At 40.1% G+C, this 20520-nt stretch overlaps 1 protein-coding gene across 1 annotated transcript; it reads left to right on the top strand.

The window, feature by feature from the left end:
* Positions 1 to 322: 322 nt before the first annotated feature.
* On the top strand, positions 323 to 19529 carry hsf4 (heat shock transcription factor 4). Its single transcript, XM_073472874.1, has 12 exons — positions 323 to 448; positions 3856 to 3964; positions 4092 to 4219; positions 5745 to 5869; positions 8512 to 8587; positions 10012 to 10079; positions 11795 to 11894; positions 12703 to 12821; positions 13821 to 14051; positions 14146 to 14263; positions 14475 to 14540; positions 19470 to 19529. The coding sequence occupies exons 1-12, from the start codon at positions 323 to 325 to the stop codon at positions 19527 to 19529; spliced, it is 1326 nt and encodes a 441-aa protein (XP_073328975.1).
* The last annotated feature ends 991 nt before the right edge of the window (positions 19530 to 20520 follow it).

The following is a 20520-nucleotide window of genomic DNA, read 5'->3' as shown; positions in this document are numbered from 1 at the left end:
TATTCAACAGACACGTCCAGAAAACAAAAAAATAGCAAAGAAAAAACAAACTCAGAGACGAGGTGAGATTGTGTCGACAGGGAACGACAGAGACAGTTTGACCGAGTGAAATGGAATCAAAGAGACTGAGACAAACCTGGGATTATCAGTAACGGATCATCAGAAGAGGAGTTTCTCAAACATGGACTAGTCTGGGAGTCTGATACGCACACACACACGCACACCTTCCACACACACTCACACACACACACACACCCTCCACACACACACACACACTCACATACACTTGGTTTCCTGTTGTGAGCCGTGGACAGGTGTCAGTATGCAGGAGTCTCCAGGTGCCATGGGTGTAGATGGAAGCTACGCCAGCAATGTTCCTGCCTTTCTCACTAAGCTGTGGACCCTGGTGGAGGATCCAGATACCAACCACCTCATCTGCTGGAGCGCTGTGAGTCAGGCCTCAGAACACACTGTACATGATGCTGTAGTAACTTTGAGAGGAGTGTCATTTCAGTTTACAAAGAAAGAGTAAGGACTATGTCCTCGAAACCATCACGGTCTTCTTCACTGAACACATTCGAGTGTGTATTGCCTACCAGTTGTTCTCTGTTTAGAAACAGGCCATTTTCAGGATTAGTCAGTGTTTCTGTATCACACAAGTCAAAAATAAGTTTTGACTCGGCACCAAACTATTTTTTATTTCACAAACGGAAAAGGAAGGCTGACAAGAGAATATAGAATATCAAACAATAAACTTTATGAGAATAATACATTAGGAATAAGACTGGGGTTATAGACTTGGCTAGGCTAGCTAACTAACCACTTTTACTGCCAGTTTAGTCTAGCTAGCTAGCTTGTTTGTAGCTCCCTAACAAAAATGCTACTTCAACACCTGTTTAGCTAGCATTAGCGTAAAGTGTTTGATGATGTGTTAAAGCAGGGAATCAGCTGGCCTGTGCTTTTAGGCCGGGTATCAGCGCTGCTGCCCTGGTGGTGTATTCCTGGTAAATTTGGTCTTTAGCACAGAGAGAAGAAGCCCAGAACAGAAGAATGCTACTCAAATCTGTTAAAAGTACCAATACTACAATACAGAAATACTCTTTTACAAGTCAAAGTGCTGCGTTTAAAATCTAGAGGATAAAGTGCAGAAGTAATGTTACCTAAATGTACTTTAGCTGATAAGCAGTCTTGTAATAAGAACTTTTTTTTTTAATGAGTAGAAGATAAAAGTCATCCATACAAATAGTATTTGAGTAAAAGTCATTTATTAAATGTACTTACGTAGTCTATCAAAAGTAATTTTCTGGCACTTAAGTATTAAAAGTAAATGTACATTCTTCCTTTTTTTACATGTATGTACATACTGTAGGGATCAACCAATTATCAAATCTGATATTCAGCATTTTTCTGATTGTTGGAATCAGTGTTTTTTATTTTATTTTATTGACAATAAAAAAATATAAAAAATGCATTTAAAATGTGCTGCTTTGGCTCTGATGCAGCACGTTATCTGTAAAGTCACTATACTTCACTTAGTTATCAAATCAATGTAGTGGAATAGAAAGAATAATGTTTGCCTCAAAACTGTAGTGCAGTGGAAGTAAGAAGTATTAGAAAATGGAAATACTCAAGTAAAGTACCTTGAAATTGTACTTGAGAACAGCATTTGAGTAAATGTACTTAGTTATATTCCATCACTGCTGATAAGTAGTCTATTAGAAGTAAAGTACTCTATATTCAGAAAAATGGCTGCTGTCATTAAACATATGTATTACATTAGTAAATGTACTGATAGTACTGATGTGTAAGTATGTACTCATGGAGCTGGTCAAGCTGGAGCTAGTTAAATGCTAATGAATTACTTTATTTGCTATTATATACTATATATGTTTTGCTTTGTTTTGTTTTGTTTTACCTGCTGGCCCTGACTAAACACTGACATTTTTGTAAGATGTCCCAAAAAGAAATCCTGCTTCTTAAATCCTCTTTTAGAGCGGTTCTTTAATTTAAACACCTGTATTAGATTAAGATTTTAACAGTAATGAGCTATTGTAATATATACATAAAACTTCTTCTTTGTCAGGTTGTGAGGATTAAGTGAGGGATCTGTTTTGGTATTAAAAATGCATTCTGATGACCACACTTTTATATTCTGCTGTCATTTCTGACCTTTGACTCTTGACAAGTGGCTACATTTTAACTGCTTTCAGCAACTAGAGGTACCAATGATTGTTTAATCCTTTTACATTAAGAAAAATATATCATTTTCTATGTGTTATGATTCTCTGTATGATAGAAAACAGAGACCATCGGTGGCTTTCTATGTGTTTTCCTCTGTGATCAGTAAGAGGACAGCTTCTCTGCTCTCCTTCGTAGGGACACAAACACACAAACAGATGCTGTCCAGTCCCATGACATCTGTGGTTAGAGTGCAGCATCAGCTGTTGCATTGTCAGGCTATTAGTCGGCAAGTGTGCGTCACTACATACAAGAGAACAGCAACGTCTTATTTCAATTGTCTAAACTTAGTGGATTTCACACCTGTTGTGCAAATGGTTTTGCTAAATTCAACTACCGCAGTTGCTTAGTGAGAGTGGGAGAGAGAGCATGACTAATCATCACTCACCATGAGAGAGAGAGAGTTTGTTTCATTAGCTGACTGAGCTGAATGGAAATGCTGTGGAAAATATGTTACCACTTTACAGAAATCCTGACATCATGAAGGTAGTAACCAGTGGGTGAGCCATGTTTATGACAGCGTTCACTGACGAACTCTGGTTTTGTGCAGTTACATGTTTCTGGTAGCAGTTTTAAAGGTGTTAAAATAGAGATGCTGTCATTATATTCTCAGCCCTCATACCAGTAATAGTGTCACCATACATATAGAGTTGATTAAGAAAGGAAATGGTGACAAAACTGACCACAAAATGTCTTCAAGCTATGACCTTTAATCCTGTTTTTTGGGTTACGAGTCTTATTATCTTATAGCATATTTAGGATATGATGTCTGCGTGAAATACAGAGTAGCATGGTTAATATATAAATCCCTGTTCACATATAATATGACAGTTAAATCAGATAATTTCTGCAGTGTTTGTGATCTGTGGGAGAATGCAGTCAACCACAGCGTGGGGAGAGGCCAGACAAATTAGGATCAAATTATTCTCCATTTAACAGAGTCAGACTTTGATTTTAACTGCCACCTTAAAAGCTTAAGAAAAGTTTAAAAAGTCAAAAGTTGTTGGGTTTGGTTTGGTTTTTTGGACTTTTGTACCATCTGAATCTCTGCAAATGTCTTCCTTGGAAGAGAAGTACCATATCCACCATATTAATTATGCTTTTATCTAAATTATAAGAAGCATGATCCTAGTTATGCCACGCTTTGTAAACTGTCACTTCCCTGTCTTTCAAAACCAAATTAAAATAAACAGCAGGTCGGCACACAGTTTTCAACAACTCTTCCATCTCTGACACAGCTGGAAACTCATTCCGGGTACATTTGACAAGTTACAGACTCAAAACAACATGAAACTTTAGTCCTGTTCAGTAATGAGTGATTCATTTGATGTCGGACTGATTTTCTGCACCACTGAGAGGTGTTGACATCTGAAAGTTTGTGTTTTCAGTCCCACTGAGCAACAGTAATGAGAAACAGCCGATGTGTAACGAGACAAGTCAAGTTTTAAACTGATTATGAATGTAAATCCATAATTAGAATGTACTGAATAGAAAAAAGCTTTGACTGCATTAATCATTTATCAGCTGTGGGTGTGCTCTCTCTTATCTTGTTTCCTCTCTCTACGCTGTATGAAATGCTGTTTATGAACTCTTCATATCAACTACTCTCTATTTCAGACTGGGACCAGTTTCCATGTGTTTGACCAGGGGCGCTTTGCCAAGGAAGTTCTGCCAAAGTACTTTAAACATAATAATATGGCGAGCTTCGTCCGACAGCTCAACATGTGTGAGTACACTTCTTCTACTTCTTCTTCTTCTTCTTCTTCTTCTTCTTCTTCTTCTACTTCTTCTTCTTCTTCTCTCAATTACAGTATGTATTCACACTGTTTTTGCTGTTATATGTGTGTGTTTAGATGGTTTCCGTAAGGTGGTGAACATTGAGCAGAGCGGTCTGGTGAAGCCTGAGAGAGACGATACGGAGTTCCAACATCTGTACTTCCTCCAGGGACATGAACACATGCTGGAACACATCAAGAGGAAGGTATGGATACATAGAAAAATGCACACAAAGTTGAGGTCTCAAAGACAAACTGTCTTCAAAGTGCACGTGTAAATGATGCATATAAAGGATGCCCTCATCTTAGCAGTACTACACTAGATTTATTTTGAAACATGTGTTTACACAGTAAATCCAGCTACTTTCCAAGGATAAAGAGGCTTTCCTCAAAGTCAAGGTTAAAATATCTCGACCAGGGCTCAGTTTGGTACACAAGCATGGATCACAGAGTCAAGTCAATTTTAAAATCCCAACTCAATCTGTACTGCATATGACCCCTTCTATTCTTAGACCCTCAGAGCAACAAGACTAAGTCATGCTAGTGGCTCTGTGAGAGTGGCAGAGAGGACTCAAACACATTCACATGACATTAGAGGCACTGATGTTTGGTTAATCATAGTCAGCAGTTGTCCATGTGGACGTTTTCCCATCTTTAAAAGAGAGCTCCTCTGTCTGACCTCCAGTCTCTGGAGAGAGGTGAAAGAGCCATGCGGGGTATCAAATTAAACCCAGCAGTAATTACATGCTAGATTATGATTGAAATGATCAAATTCCATGATTGTTTGCATTATAATCAGGAGAAATGCACCATCTAATAAAATCATTTCAAAAAATCAAATCAAATCAAAATCATCTACAGAGCTTGTAGAAAGGTGCAGAATAAAAGTATCTCTTTCCCTTAAAAAACCTAACATAATAATGATTGTGAATTAATTTTTTTTTTTAAATTGTCGGGTCCAAAATGATTGTTTTATTTATCTCTGTGTCAGAATTCTGCCAGTTGGTTTCAGCTTCTACCAAGGTTTGTCAGCCATTAGTATAACACAGTTGGTATCATGTGGTATCTCTGTTTCGTCAGCATCAAGAATCTCAGTATAGTTGTCACTTTAAAAGAAAAAGCAAAACGCAAAAATGTCTTCGTTCTACAGTAAACGTTGCTAACACTAGCTGGCATTAGCAACATTAATGTTTGCTTGCTAGCGTTAGCAGTGTTAACATTTGCCAGCTTGTGTTAGCAACATTAGCCAGTGTGACAAACTGGCAATCACATGAGGGGGCAGATAATTCGAACTAAAGTGGCTGAATAATAGTAACACCTTTGAAAATATTCAACCCGATGATTGGATGAAAACTGAAGCGATAAGCAAAGATATTACAATTTACCCTGAGGGGGACATGAATGTACCACATTTCCTGACAGTTGTCAGACTGACTAAAACCACATTTTACCTAAAACCACAAATGTCAACCTCATGGTGGCACAAGAGAAAAAGGGGATCATCAAACTCATCATTGTTCATCATCTGGAGACAATGAACGTCGACTCTAAACTTTATCTTTCGACCCAATAAGGGTTGAGACCAAAGTGACAAACTGACACTGCCATTCCTAAAAAGTCTACTGAGGTCTCTGCTCCCAAACACAGCAGAGGCAATGTGTGGCTGTACACATTATATCTGTGTAACTCTCTGAATTTGGCTGTACTGTGTGTTTGTATGTGTGTGTTCAGGTATCCATAGTGAAGAGTGAGGAGACCAAAGTTCGTCAGGAGGACCTCAGTAAACTGCTGTATGAAGTTCAGCTTCTCAGAACACAACAGGACAACATGGAGTGTCAGATGCAGGACATGAAACAGTGAGTAGAGACGTTTTGTGTGTGTGTGCCGGTGCCCCACACCCCCCTTTACCTGCTGTTGGTGTGGACTGACACCAGCACAGTGATGGTTTAATATGCAACATGATCTCTTTTTGTTTCTCTGTGTGTTTGCTGTTCTGTTGAAGAAGCTGGTTCAAATTCTTTGCGTTACTGGAAAAACAATTATCGTCAAAAGCACTCAACCCACAACTCTTCCAGTGAAGTGACTAAGCAGCCATCTGAACCAGACAAAGCGGGATACTTGGCCTGGAGCCTCAGATCCTCAGGGACCATTAATGTCCTGCGTTCAATTTATGTCAGTTGGTTGTATGTTTTTGTTGTTAGCTGCAGTTTGTTTAGGAATCTGCAAAGCTAGTAGAGTATAGATAATGGACTTTATGAGGCATGCTCAATGTGAACTTTAAAGTGATGGAGTACATACCCACTGCAGAGAGAGCAAGTGAGGGGTGGGGATCAAAAGGGGCCCAACAATACATTTTGCCCCTGGGCCCCCTAACACTTTAATGAGGCTCTGGTGTAAAAGTTATATAAATACAAATTCAAATTCTTAGGTCAGGTCAGTTTGACATTTGACAGTAATTACAGCAGTAGTAGGTTGGTGCACAAAATAACTGACAAACAATTCTCGATATATTTGCTTTGACAGTTAAATTCATAGCACGACTATATGGACAACTCTGTAAGGCTAAATAATAATGAAAACCACATGGCCTTAAAACTCAAAAATACAAAATCTTGTTCCATCCTTTGTTAAGAAAAAAATATGAGAGGAGCATATCAGCCGTCTATTATTCCTCCGGCTAAGTGGGAACAAATCACCCCGTGGATGGACTGACTTTTTCTCTAGAGGCTATTGTTGCTGAAAATAGCTGCCGTGTGTCTATTGTGTGGTGGAGCTGCTTTGTGCTCAGTATTGTTTGCTAATGAGAGGAGAGAATGTTCACCTGCTCACCTGACTAACACACACACACACCAATAACGGCATTCTTAGAAAGGATGACCAGATGTGGGCCGTGCATGCAGGCGAGGACAATGCTCTTAGAAAATATTCCAGGACAGACACATCTTGACAACTAATTTGTGTGTGTGTGTGTGTGTACGTGTGTGTACGTGTGTGTACGTGTGTGTGTGGGTTTCTACATTGCAGTCAACATGGACAAAGAGCAGAGATGATGGTTACATGCTATGAAATCTAACATAACGTGTACAAAGCTTCTCCCTCTAACAAAAATTGACAGGCTTTGCTCTTTAGTTCTGCGCTGCCATAATTACCAATGTTTTAGTCCGTTCCTCTTTAACTACTTTATCTTAAGCCCTATTCTCAGAACCACCATCGTTTTCAGCCCGCTTGAGCTTGCAGGCCTGTTTACGGACTACAATCGTTTTGCTGGAGACGAGGGGCAGGGGAATAACTTGAAAATATTAAATATGCAGATGAATGTTACACAACATTTACCACATATCATGTCAGTGCACCGGGGGGGCATACGTGATCAAAATTCTCCATTTCTAAAAGAGATAGAGTGTATTGAGTTGCTGCAAAAGCAACCGAATAAATGTTAATGTACATTTCTGCAAACCACGGACATGTTGAAACTTTACCTCTCTTTTAATTAATTGTTTTTATTCTATGTTGTGACAATGCTGTCATTATGATACGGTAAGGTTTAGGTACAAAAACCACCTGGTTGGGGTTAGGAAAAGATCACATTTTGGCTCAAAACAACTGGTTTTTGTTGCTACAAACAGAGCTGGAGATGTCTCGAGGTCTGTGGTCACTGGCTGGTTGTCTAGATGTAACTCCATCACCATCGCCTCCACCTCGAGAAATGAAATTAAGCTAAGATATGTTGACAAAGGTTCTCAGTCATCCAGGTCATGGTAAATCTAGGTGCTGTATCGTAGGCAACTGGACTTGTTTCAGTTTCTTGAAGACGTTTCACCTCTCATCCAAGAGGCTTCTTCAGTTCTAACTAACTGGAGATGTAAGCTAAGAGACATGTAATCCAAACATGATATAACACGTCTGTAATAATGTCAATATTAATGTTAACTGCCAGTATTTTATTCTGGCAACTGGGCTGTTAAATGCTGCGCAGAAAGAGAGAGAGCACTCACAACTGATCTTCCTGTTAATGACATGATCTCTCTCCTCCTTAGTTCCCTCGGAAAGTCCAGACACTTTGCATTACATTGTGAGGGTTGGACTGTACATACACAACCTGTCCCAGATAAAACATGATAAAGCACCTTTTGAAGGTGACCTTTCAGTGGAAAAAACCTTATACAGGGCTACATACGCTGCCCAACAGACTAGATAATGAGTTGTTCTCAATTAGAAACCTGATTCTGGATTGAATGAATAAAAAAGGGGGCATTTTTTTTATAAATGAATTACAAGACAAAATAAATAAATAAATGAATTACAAGACAACCCCAGTGTGTGCGCTGTATATTGTCTGTCTGCAATATATGTTCCGCCTTTTTTGTTCTGTCAACATCACGTTATGAATCAACATTTAGAAAATCGATTTTTGACATTTGTGAATTGATTCTGAATCTCAATATCCCTACTGAACATGATTTTGTTTACTCTGTCATCTTCCTCCTCCTGTTTGTAGGCAAAACGAAGTGCTGTGGCGAGAGGTGGTCTCGCTGAGGCAGAACCACACGCAGCAACAGAAAGTTATGAACAAGGTCAGTGTGTGTGTGTTTTTGTACCATTAACTAAAAGTCATATCTGTGTCAAAATGCTCACAGGAGGCACTCGTACATTCATCAATGTTGTCTTCAGTGTGCACTGAATGTTTATGGGTTTATCTATTCAAACTTGTAAAAAACATTTACAGTACATTAGGCCATGCAGTTAAAAGTCTTTCAGAAAATTAACAGCAGTGGTAGAAAGTATATTTACTCAAGTACAGTTTTAAGGTACTTTATCTATGGTACTTAACTTAAGTATTTTAGATTTTACTTTACTACATTTCAGTGAGAATTTTTTTTTTATGTCACTACATTTATTTAGCAGCAAAAGCTATTGATTATTTTGATTTTACACATAAAACATACAGACAGACAAATCTATAAAATATCATGCATTATTAAAGATTAAAGGCCCTGCACACACACACAAGTGTTTTAACCTACTCAGGCTGGAGTTTCCTGCACTGGGATTTACATGAAGTCACTGTCTATTAACATGAAGGATAAAGTTGTGATTTGTCCTGCAATAAAACCATAAGTCGAGAAAAAGCACTATTTGCAAAGATTCTTTAAGCACACTTTGCTGGTTATGTAAAGGTGCACTATGCGTTTTTGGGAAGGAATTTTAATCAGAAGAGAAAGATCTTCATTGACTTTCATTTTTTTTATGCCTAAACAAACTACATAAACAAACTTTGTTTTCATGACTGATAAACTGAATAAACAAACTGACCTTAAAGGACAACACAATTTCATACTGTTTTACTTTGTTTATATGTGGCGGACCCTGCCACCTTTCTAGCTTCAAACAGAGTTCTGGGACCTTATTTTCCTCTGAGAACAGCTTGTTCATTCAGTTATGGAAAGAAATAGATAGTTTTGAGTTTGTGTTATTACCTCATTAATATTGTAAATATTGAAATTCAGAGTTTGAGAGTCTTCTCCAAAACAACATTGTGCCCCTTTAAGTACTTTTACATTTGTTTTTTACAGTAGTATACAGTGGTACTCCCTTAGACCTGTACACACTTTATGTGTAAAATGGGTCGAGTTACCCTTTAAGTAAAGAATCTGAATACTTGTAAGTAAGTAAGCAACAATTCTTTACACAGTAAAGAGCAAATTATTGAACACATGAGTTTTCGTGACTTGTATAGTCCACTCTTATACCAGTGTTGTATATCTTACTGGATTGGCACTTAAAGCATCAGTGCTCTCGTCTTGGAATTTCCCCAGCATAGTTGATCCACAAATGCATGACCAAGTTTATAAAACCATAAACTGTATGTTATTATTGACTCACAGCTGTTTAACACAGTTAATGAGAGCGTGTTTTCTGTGTGTGTGTGTGTGTGTGTGTGTGTGTGTGTGTGTGAGGAGGATGCTGATTCATGCTGTGCTTTTTCTCTCTTTGCCAGCTGATTCAGTTTCTGTTCAGCCAGATGCAGTCCAACACACCCAGCACTGTGGGCCTAAAGAGAAAGCTGTGAGTACATGCACGTGCGTGCACACAAACACACACACATACACATACACAGAGCAGAGCAATCAACAAAAGTGAGACAAACAGGGCCACAGTGGGGCAGAGGGAAGGGCTGGCTCAGCTGACAAACTGAACAATCTAACTCAACAAGCACTGTGAATGGAGACAAGTGCTGAATCAGTCAGTCAGACACACACACACACACACACACACACACACACACACACATACACACATTCACACACAGTGAAGGCAGAGCAGAGTGCGTGACCCTGGTACAGCCTATGTGTGTAAAATGCTGGATCAGCTCTGCTGCTGAGTGTGAACAAGGCCGACATGAGAAAGGGAAGGCATGCTGGAACACAAAAGTGCTATAGAAACGTGTATTTCAGGGTCAGTGTGCTACCTGGCAAAGGTGCAGTTTTGCCCCATGTTTTAATGATAGTCATGAATCACCTTCTGGCTGTCATACTCTCCCTGATTGACCACCATCTGTCTTTAGCCTCCACCCACTGAGTCATGAGTCACCCCATCGTTCACCCTCCCCCTTCATTTCCTGTCACATCTCCCCATCAACTGTCCAAAAAGGCAAAAAATTAAATACTCATCAGATATATCTTGTTTTATACTTTTAAGGATAAGTTCACCCAAAAATTAAAATTCAGTGATTATCTACTCACCCTCATGCTGATGGAAGTCAGGCAAGTGTTTCATGGTCCACAAAACCTTTCTGGAGCTTCACAGCAAAACAGTGTTGCACTCTTCTCTTAAACAACTGAAGTAGCTTGGGACTTGTTTTAAAATGTAAAGAATCGATGGAAATAAAAACATAAAATGGCTCCATACAGCTCGTCTAGCGTAATCCAACCTTCAGGAACCCCTGAGATCCCAAATTGATTTGAAAAGACATTATGTACGTCCTTGACGCGAGGCCAAGCTCATGCAACCACCCCAGACGGGGTGCGCTAGCGCTTTCGCCTCGCACCTACAGTGAAGATTTCAGCTTTAAAAAATCCATCATGGATCTCAGGGCTTCCAGAAACTTGGAATATGCTTGACGAGCTGTATGGAGGCATTTTATCATTTTCATTTGTTTTGTGTGGTTTTTTTTTTTTTACATTTTTAAGTCCCCACCCACCCAGTTGTTTAGGAGAATGCTGCTACGCTGTTTTGTCTGTGAAGCTCCAGAAATGTTTTTGTGGACTACAAACCTCATCCGACTTTCCCTCAGCATGGGGGTGAGTACAGAATGAGTTTTTTGAATTTTAATTTCTGGGTGAACTTACCCTTTATGAATAGATTATGTCAAAACATTTGAACTTAACTCTTAATTTGCAGTGTACAATTACCACAAAAACACAAAAAGAAGCAGACGTTATTAGGTAATGAGGTTTCAAAAATGTTGTCATGCATTTGAAATTATGCGACTGAAATTCAGCACAAGTGGTGACATACACTGGAGTCAATGAGGCAGATGTGGAGTCGAGAATAAACATAAAACTCTGACATTTGTTCCATTCAGCACCCTCACAAACGGGAGAAATGCAAAATGTAAAAACTAAACAGATGTCTACCCAACACAGCTTCCCTCTGTAACAGTTAATTTACGACTCTAGTGAAGATACCCTGCTGTCTTTGAGTGCGTAGAGCTGTTGTGACTCTGTAGAGCTGTTGTGACTCCAGATGTGTAACTGATTGAAAACTAATGTTCCCTCCAGGCCCCTGATGTTGGACGATGGCTCTCCCAGCCCTCCTGCCTCCAAGTTCAGCCATAGTCACCCAATGGAACCCATGCACGAACCCTTCTACATCCAGTCGGTGAGGAAAAAATGTGAAAATCATACACCTAATGTGCTAACCACTTACCAAGTCCAGTAAGCATGCATCAAATTAGTAAAATTATCTTAATTATTATTAAGGCATTATTATTATGGCACATTTTGACGGAGACTGTACAGTAATCAATCATAAACTATTGAGCTGCTGACCTTTCACATTCAGCACAAACAGTGCTGGCAGCCACATTGCAGTAAACATCAACTCTGAAGTTACTGGCCGGCCTTTCTTGCTCTCCTGCTCGGCCATGTTGGGATTACAAATTTATGTTTGAAGCCAGTTGATTTAGTGCAGCCCACTCCAAATACAGAAGTAATGACTTTCTTCACCAGTTCAAGACATTTATTTCAATGTAAATTTAAAGTGTACTCACCACATGGCACATCCACTACATCATAGGGAATATGTGGACATAAATATACTTTAACCTGCTGCCACCAGTCTAGCTGTTATGTTGGTTCACCACTAGAGGGAAGCAGCGTGCAGTGATTTCCACAGCTGTTAGATGTGATTCATGTGAGTGGACATTATTCCAAGCTTACAAGTTTTTCTAGTTATTACACATTTTATATGCCATATTATTTTTATATAGTAAAAATAATTCCCGAAACTCAACTCAACTTAATATGTGCATGTTCCTCAAGGCAGTATAGTGCTGTAAATGTGTAATGTTAAATCATCAACAACTTTATTAATCCTAAATGCACAGCAAGACGGAAAAAGTGTTGGCAAAAGAGAGTTTTCACCAAGAGCAAAACCCACCTCACATTCCTCTCCTCTGCTCCCTCAGCCATCCAGTGATACTGCCTCTTGCTCTACTAGTGGACTGACAGGAGGACCAATCATATCAGATGTTACTGACATGTCTCAGGCCAGCATGACCCTCCAGATGCAGCCTGATGAGACCAGGTGAGTGATGTACAGTATATATAAGACATACTGTTTCGCATTGTAGAAGTTACCTACTTGGAGTCAGCTCTAGGATGTAACTAAATGAATTGATAAAAATGGAGCTGATGAGAATGCATTTTAATTAAAACAGTCTGTTTATTGGGTTTTTAAGAAGAGGTAATGTATACATTACAATGGATACCAGCCACCTAAACATTTTTTTCCATCAAGATCCATACATTATTCCCTGAGAAATTAACGAAAATGTTGAAACACAGCCTATCTCGCAATGTTAAAGAAAACTGAGATAAAGATTCCTGGATCTGTACCTTTATTCAGATCTGCATCAAATGTTAATAGGGTCTATTCTGGGCTGAGACCCATCCCCCATCCAAGTTTCGTGAAAGTCAGTTTGGTAGTTTTTGTGACATGCTGCTAACAAACCAACAGACAAACGGACACGGGTGAAATCATAACCGACTGGGCTGTGTCACTGTCCCTTCATTTGGTACTTCCGCCCAAAATGTCAATTAAAATCCATGAACTGATTGAGTTTCTGGCTGGTGGCAAGCAAAATCAGACCAGGCCTGCAACTTGATCAGTTGGTCAGTAGGCGTTGTTTCTGATTGACATTTTGGGCGGAAGTAAAAAAGTCTCTTGCTGTAAACAGAGTATGAAACAGTAGTCTGGAAATCTGTGATCTGTCTTGAGAAAGTGTATGGAGAGCAGTTTATACTGTGTGTAATGAGGCAGTTTGGGTGTTGATGCATCAAACTAAACGCAGGCTTAATAGACATAGAGATGTCGTGAGTTTCAACCGTGCTCTCACGTCAACACGACTGGCTGATGTCGTTCCCGGATTGGCTGCTTTAAAGCAGACGATTGGCTTTTGGGGCTAAGGGGCAGGATATGTGTCACACATTTTCTATTCAAAATGCTTTGAGTGGTTCTGTCTCCTTTCTTACAACATCTGCGGTAGCACTTCTTTTAACTGACAGTATTTAATTCTACCCACAGGGAGAAGTGCATGATGCTCATCAAAGAGGAGCCTGTGAGTCCAGGAGTGAGAGGAGCAGGGAAAGGAGGCAGCGTAGGGGGAGGAGAGACCGTAGCGTTGACCTCCTCCTGTGAGGTGTGCTCCTCAGAACCTCCGGTCCTCCCCGTCGCAATGGTTCAGTCCGTTCTGGAGGGGAGGGGCTCCATGGCCTCGATGATGGAGAGGAGGAGTAAGAGACCTGCCCTGGACAGGTAGGTGCACACACACAGTCAAAGTGAGTAATGAGCAAGTGACCCTGTGTGTCTGTATTTATACATCACATATATATTACTTGTGTGTGTGCAGAGTGGAGGTTTCAGACGCTGTGGAGAATGTGGACATGAGCCTGGAAGAGCTTCAGCAGCTGCTGCTCAGGAGCCATCAGCAGAGTACTGTGGAAGCTGGAGCCAGCGCTGTCATGGATGTCAGTAGATCTGCACTGTACATAGACACACACACACACATACACACACACACACACACACACACACACACTGACAGACAAGTTGTTTAACTGCACTTCAAACTGGTAGTTGTATCTGTCACTGCTTATACAGCACAGGGCCACCAATGAGTTGAACTGTTCCTTCACACTGACCTGCATGAATACATTGTCTCTCTCCGTCTCTCTGTAGCCCTTCAGTTTAAGCCTGCCTCTGACAGAGTGGAACTTCACAGAGATGGAGTCCAACCTCAAATCAGTAAGTCATGCAATGTGACAGCTGTACAAGCACAGAGGAGGATGATGCCCTAATATCACACCCTTACTTTTCTTATTGATAAAAAGCTGTAAACACAACATTCACATCAGTGTATTAAGTTGACACATGTAGCAAACAGTTGCCTCATCCAATAGACACGGAGCAACATTAGCATTCATTTGGAGTTTTAATTGTTGAATGTAAGTCAAACACTCACTTTCCATTGAGCTCTGTTTTATGTGTTCATCAACTCCGGAGGAACATGTCTTTCACTTTAGCTGCTAATGCTTCATGGCTAGTCTCAGACTTTGTCTGACTGCTGTTTGGTGCTGAGCAGGTAGTTATTAGTGGGTTTCTTTTTTAGAGCTGTTTTGCTGAAGGCAGATTGGTGACTTCAAACAGAAAAGTTATGAGCCATAAAACCAAAACAATAAGCTGAAAGATGCTATAATGCTCTGTTGAGCAGAGGGGTACTGCAGATATAGGTAATGATTCTTGGCTTTGACACATTTCACATTACATGTCATTTGATTTATTATTAAAATATTGATTACAGGCAGTGCCTAATTTGTAAATCAAAAGGTCGCAGAACCCAGACGGGGTGCTGATTCATTTTAGTACTGTGGACAGCGTTGCACCTCGCACCTACACACACACATCTTAACTTAACCATACTCATTTGATCATTTCACAGCACAAATGCCCTTACTTGTGGGGTTTAGGGTGATCACGTGCCAAAATATTTAGACACTCAAAAGCATAAACCACATGCCATCTTAGCTCGTGTTTCGTGCAGGAAAACTCACAGCTTTAATTACACTTCAGGCATCACCGCATGACACGACCGCTCCTCCTCTCTCTTTTTAAATCCGATTTAAATGCCTGCAAAATCTGCAAACAAGCAGTTTTGGGGAAACTTCTTTGGGAAATAAAAGGACAGGATAGACAAGAATAAATATTACACAAAGTTTACAGTAATACTTTTCAGTGTAAGGCGTGGCGTTGCACCGCATTTTCCAATAACTTGTTTTGCAAGACATCCTTTTCCAAGGCATTGGCCACACCTGTAGTGAGGAGTCTCAGTGTAATCGGCTGCTGAGGCTATCAACAGAAGCCTGTCTGATCCACTGTTTGCATAAATACAATATGGTTAATTATGTATACAACACTTTCAACAGTGTGTCAACAGTGTGCGGAAAAGCTGGCAGAGATTTGCTGCCAAACGAAAAGAGTTATTCTTGTCACAGCTCACATAAGAGTCAGTTCTGAAGCTGAAGATTATGTCAAATTATAAAATGTGACTCTTACGAGATTCAGGATCTGGTAAAATACAGGGGCATCCCTCACTCATCCTCGTCACAGTTTGTACCTCCAATGTCAGAGCCCGCTGCTGAAACTCCATGCTAGCAAAGTAATCAATAATGTAACTGAAGTGTAATTTTCTGGCCACCTGGCATTGAAAAGACAGGATGGTGAGGCTGTCCAATCTGTCAGGACACACTGTGGATCTTATGTAGTCTGTATCATGACTCACCTTGTGAAAAGCTCTCTCACAACCAGCAGGGGGACGGCCTTCCATTCCGAAACACCTCCACTCCGAAACACCGCTGTTCCGACCCTCCCCCAAAAACAACGCTGTTCCGACTTTCAACTTCAAATTACTTCCCAATAGGGTTAGGGTTAGGGTTTCCCCAATAGCCTTTTCGGAATTGCGCGGTCTTCAGAAAAAATGGGAAACCCCGCCATTACGAAGAATGGAAGTCTATTTTCGGAACAGCGGGGTTTCGGAAAGGCGGGGTGTAACCCACCAGCAGCTGTCGCAGGAAGAGTACATAACAGCCTCATAGTAAACAGTACCTCTCCAAAAATCTTTTGCATCTGTATTTTAAAGATGGCATTTAACAGCTGAAGTGGTGAGGAGTTCAAATCAACAATACTTGTTTGCTTGATAAGCCATATGAAATTTGTCCTCATTAGTGACCATGAATGTCAGACAGCAGCTAATTCCGTATTAGTAATGTCCAAAGTACTGATTATACTGTTGCAACATAAAAAAGTGTGTTGCAAAAGACAATCGGCGAACTGTCTTGACCTCATCATCATGAAAATGTTGTCACAAGAGAGGTTCCTTTTTAAAGACAAGTGTTTGCTGATTGGAGAATATCTCTGTCAGTGCACTGCAGTACCAAACTGTGAGGAGGACAACTGCTTCGAAAGACATGAAGTAAATCTACCGGTGTCTTATCTTGCTTTACTTGTTCGTGCTCAAGAGACAATGTAGTTTATGAGGCTGTTTACAGAAGGCAAGTATGTCACAATGACTGAAGTGTTCTGCGAGGGAGCGAGGATTTCAGGATAATCCATCGCTGAGACTTGATTGATTGTATAATCCATTCAAGCAGAAAAAGAATATCAACCATTCAGGGCAACAAAGAGAAATGTAAAAAGACAGTAGACACAAGACAAGTTGTGGTTTTACCTTCTGGAGCAACACAAGTGTTCTCATCCACCAGTTTTTATGTGCATTTTCAAAAAACACTGTAATTTCAGATAAATAGTCAATATTCACATAACAGTAGTGGATAGAAACATGCATTCTTTCTCATTGTCTCTAAAAGATGCACACAGTTTGGACAGAAAGTTGACTCATTTTTTGACCTGTTGCATTGACTTCCTGCGACCAGTAGGTTGCCAAGAAATAGTTTCTAGCACATGTCGGCACATGTTCAGTTGTTGCTTCCCCCCTTTCCCTTAAGAGGCAGTTGGATTTGTGATCATGAGATCAAGAGACCACAGTGGTTTGCACCAATCAGCATTCTATGAAGAACTACTGTGGTTTAGGTGTCACGACATCAAGAGAAGTGACTGTTGAAAACAACAATAGACTTCTAAAGAGGTTAGCAAAGATGCTGCAGAAAGAGGAACAAAGAAGGCTCCTCTGCAGACTGGCTCTTCTACTATGTCATATGGGTCGTTGATCAAATTGGTTGAAGTTAGCCCTTGTACTGTGATAGACTGCTGGTTCTTTAGGCTAGTTTCCCCTTACTGCCAGTCTTTATGCTAAACAAAGGTAATTGTCTCCTGGCTTTAGATGCATAGTTCATAGTTCAAGCAAACATAAGAGTGGTGTCAATCTTGTCTTGGCAAAAAAGTTTCCAAAATGTCAAACTGTTCCTTTAAGGATATGAGAGGCACAACTGCTGGAGGAGAATTGCACCAACAAGAGAGTATTTCACAACCTGAAAATCATAAATTGTTCTCAATAATAACTTCTTAATAGAGCATTGGTAGATGTTTTATTAACTATAGGAACATCCTCAGTGCCACTTCCTGTTGAATACCATAAATACTCACTCGCCTGATTTTCACTCGAGTCTTAAAATTCCCTAAACTGTTCACTGATCTCTCCTTCGTCCTTTTCCACATTGCACATATCTGACAGAGAGAACGTTTCACTATACGGGAAATGCTGTTTTTAGAGTCCTCCTTGTAATTCCTTACTTTTTATGACTGTTTCTGTAAAGGTGAATCATAACATATCAACAGCTGTTGCATACCAAGAAAAAGCCATTATCCTCCACCATCTGATGCTGTAGTTATCCTCCAAAAAGGCACATCTCTTGATGCTTACTGCAGTATCTTATCTAAAGGAGATCACGTCTCTCCTCTCTCTGTTTGGTTCTGTTTGTGCAGCTGACAGTCACTACTACTCCCAGTAATTAGAGAGTGCTGCAGGTTTTTCCACCTCCACTCACAGTCTGCGTGTGCCTTGTTTACCCCATGTTTTAGAAATTCGTCATACTTTCCGAGCTATTTACCCAAAGATGTTCAGCAACCATCTTTAGGAGCGTCTGCACTACTTGAAGGTCTTTTTTTTTGCTCATGAGGGAAAATCTGATATGGGAGGCAAGCACTGCAGCACACTGGTGCTTTCACTAAATATATATCCGAGTCTCATTAAATCTTCCTCCTTCCTCTGGCTGACTATATACACTGAATATTACTCAGACTTTTCTGTTTGGTCTCTCTCTCAAGTGGTTAATTCACAGGCAATTATTTCCATCACTATCCTCTATTCTCTCTGTCCACAGTTCTTACTCTACGGACAAATCCTAATGTACTTTTTTTTTCTTCCTCATGTTCCCTGCTTGTGCTGCCCTTCTCTCTCTCCTTCATTGCGTTGGCTTCCTCTCTGTTGCCTCACTAGGCTACACTTCCTTCAGAGAGAAGATATTCACACAGAGAACTGTTAACTTATTTATATAGTTTAACAGAACCAACTTAATGCAAGACGATGTGGTGGTGAAAACAGAGGAATTTCAAATTTGTGTTAAAGTTGCAATATGTAAGAATTCATTCATTCAACCGTCAAATTCATACTCAAAACAATAGGGGCAGCATATAACCGGCTACTGCTAACTGCTACTAACTCTACCTGCCAACTAGCTGCCATTAGCTAGTTAGCTCAGTTAGCAGCAGCTAGCATTCTGGACTGAAAACTTGGAGCACTCGAGACGTGTTGGTGTTTACACCACTAGGAGAGGAGCTTTGGACCGAGATGGGCTGGGGCTAGCTGGTTAGCATGCTAACTTCAGTAGTTATGTCTGCAACACAACACATAGACGTCATAATGTCAAAACTGTTATTTCTGCATATTCTGTTGATAATTTTAGTTACTTTTTGAATGTTTTCGACTTAGATTCTTACATATTGCACCTTTAATATCCTTGCCAGATGATCACAACCAGGGCTCAGCCTCTATGTTAGCAACAAAGCAGAACAAAAGTGCTGAACCAGGGTCAGTTATTGAACTTGATATTGTAACTCCTAACTCTAACATATAGAAGCAATAGGCGCAAACATTCTTCATTTGTTATAAAATTAAGGCTTTGACATTAAAGTACTGCATGTGTGTTTTCTCCTTCACAGTACATGTTCCAGAACCAGGAAGCAGAGGCTTTTCCAGCTACTGGCTGTGAGGAACAGTGATCGACCACTATGCTGTGGACTGTCCTTTCTGAAGTAGAAGGTAACAATCCTGTGTCTTCATCTGGTAGTGAAGTGGTCAGTAGCTAGTCAAACAGGTGGAGGACACACTAGTCTTCCAGTGCTAAGTCATTACAGGATAAGGCTGGTATATATTTTTGTTAATGTCAACAAATACTATGAAAATACCAAAACAATGACTTTAGTGTTGTCTTTAAATAGGACTAAATTCTAAATAATGTCTGGCTTTAATTACATTAGGACTCCCACCTGCCTGTGGCACCCAGCCCATTACTTCCGACCAGAGACATAAATCTATAAATAATCAGGAAACACCCACTTTATATTTTTTCTAGTCAGTGTTTCCTTGCAGAGCCACAGCAGAGGGATGCATTCTGCCAGTCACATGTACTGTAGGTTTGTTTGCCACGACTGCAGGGCAGAGATACCCACTGGATTTGACTGACTCAGCTGACAGCTTAAGCAACAATTTAGCTTTTGTTGAACTTTGAACATCCCAGTCGAATAAAAGAGAGCCTTTATAAATCTAACGCAGTTCAGTTGTGTTTGGTGTTTGGTGTGTTTGGTGCACTTCACTCCAATAATAACCAACACCAACCAATAACAAAAGCAGGGAAATCACTTCTGAGGACTGTAACTCCATTACATTACTTAGTTAGTAGCTACACAAACTTAGAAGAAAAAATAAGTTCTGCTTGTTACATCTGACAAAGGTTATTTCAAACCTGAGTGTACTATTTTGGTTCCTTACTGAGAGATGAAAACTGTACCCTCACATATCCTTGCTGATGACAACACGGTAAAAAAGTTACAGGTGAATGAGTACGCTGTTGTTTTCCTCAGCTCCAGTCCCCCATGTGTAAATACGGAGGTGCTGTGTTTGCCTACAGACTGTCATCTCTTCTCATTTCTCTCCTCAGGCAACAGAAGCTGCTCTTCCCCTCATTATTCCACTCTGCATCAGTTTGATCCC

The sequence above is a fragment of the Pagrus major genome, chromosome 8 (genome assembly GCF_040436345.1).
Source record: "Pagrus major chromosome 8, Pma_NU_1.0".
Taxonomy (NCBI): Eukaryota; Metazoa; Chordata; class Actinopteri; order Spariformes; family Sparidae; genus Pagrus; species Pagrus major.
The sequence above is the reverse complement of the archived record's forward strand: the minus strand, read 5'-3'. Positions and strand labels throughout refer to the sequence as shown.

Bases quoted from the DNA above. Each gene is read 5' to 3' on its own strand.
- hsf4 (XM_073472874.1), top strand. From the start codon at position 323: ATGCAGGAGTCTCCAGGTGCCATGGGTGTAGATGGAAGCTACGCCAGC. The intron at 14,052-14,145 runs GTAGGTGCACAC...GTGTGTGTGCAG, and splicing joins AAGAGACCTGCCCTGGACAG to AGTGGAGGTTTCAGACGCTG. The intron at 14,264-14,474 runs GTCAGTAGATCT...GTCTCTCTGTAG, and splicing joins GAGCCAGCGCTGTCATGGAT to CCCTTCAGTTTAAGCCTGCC.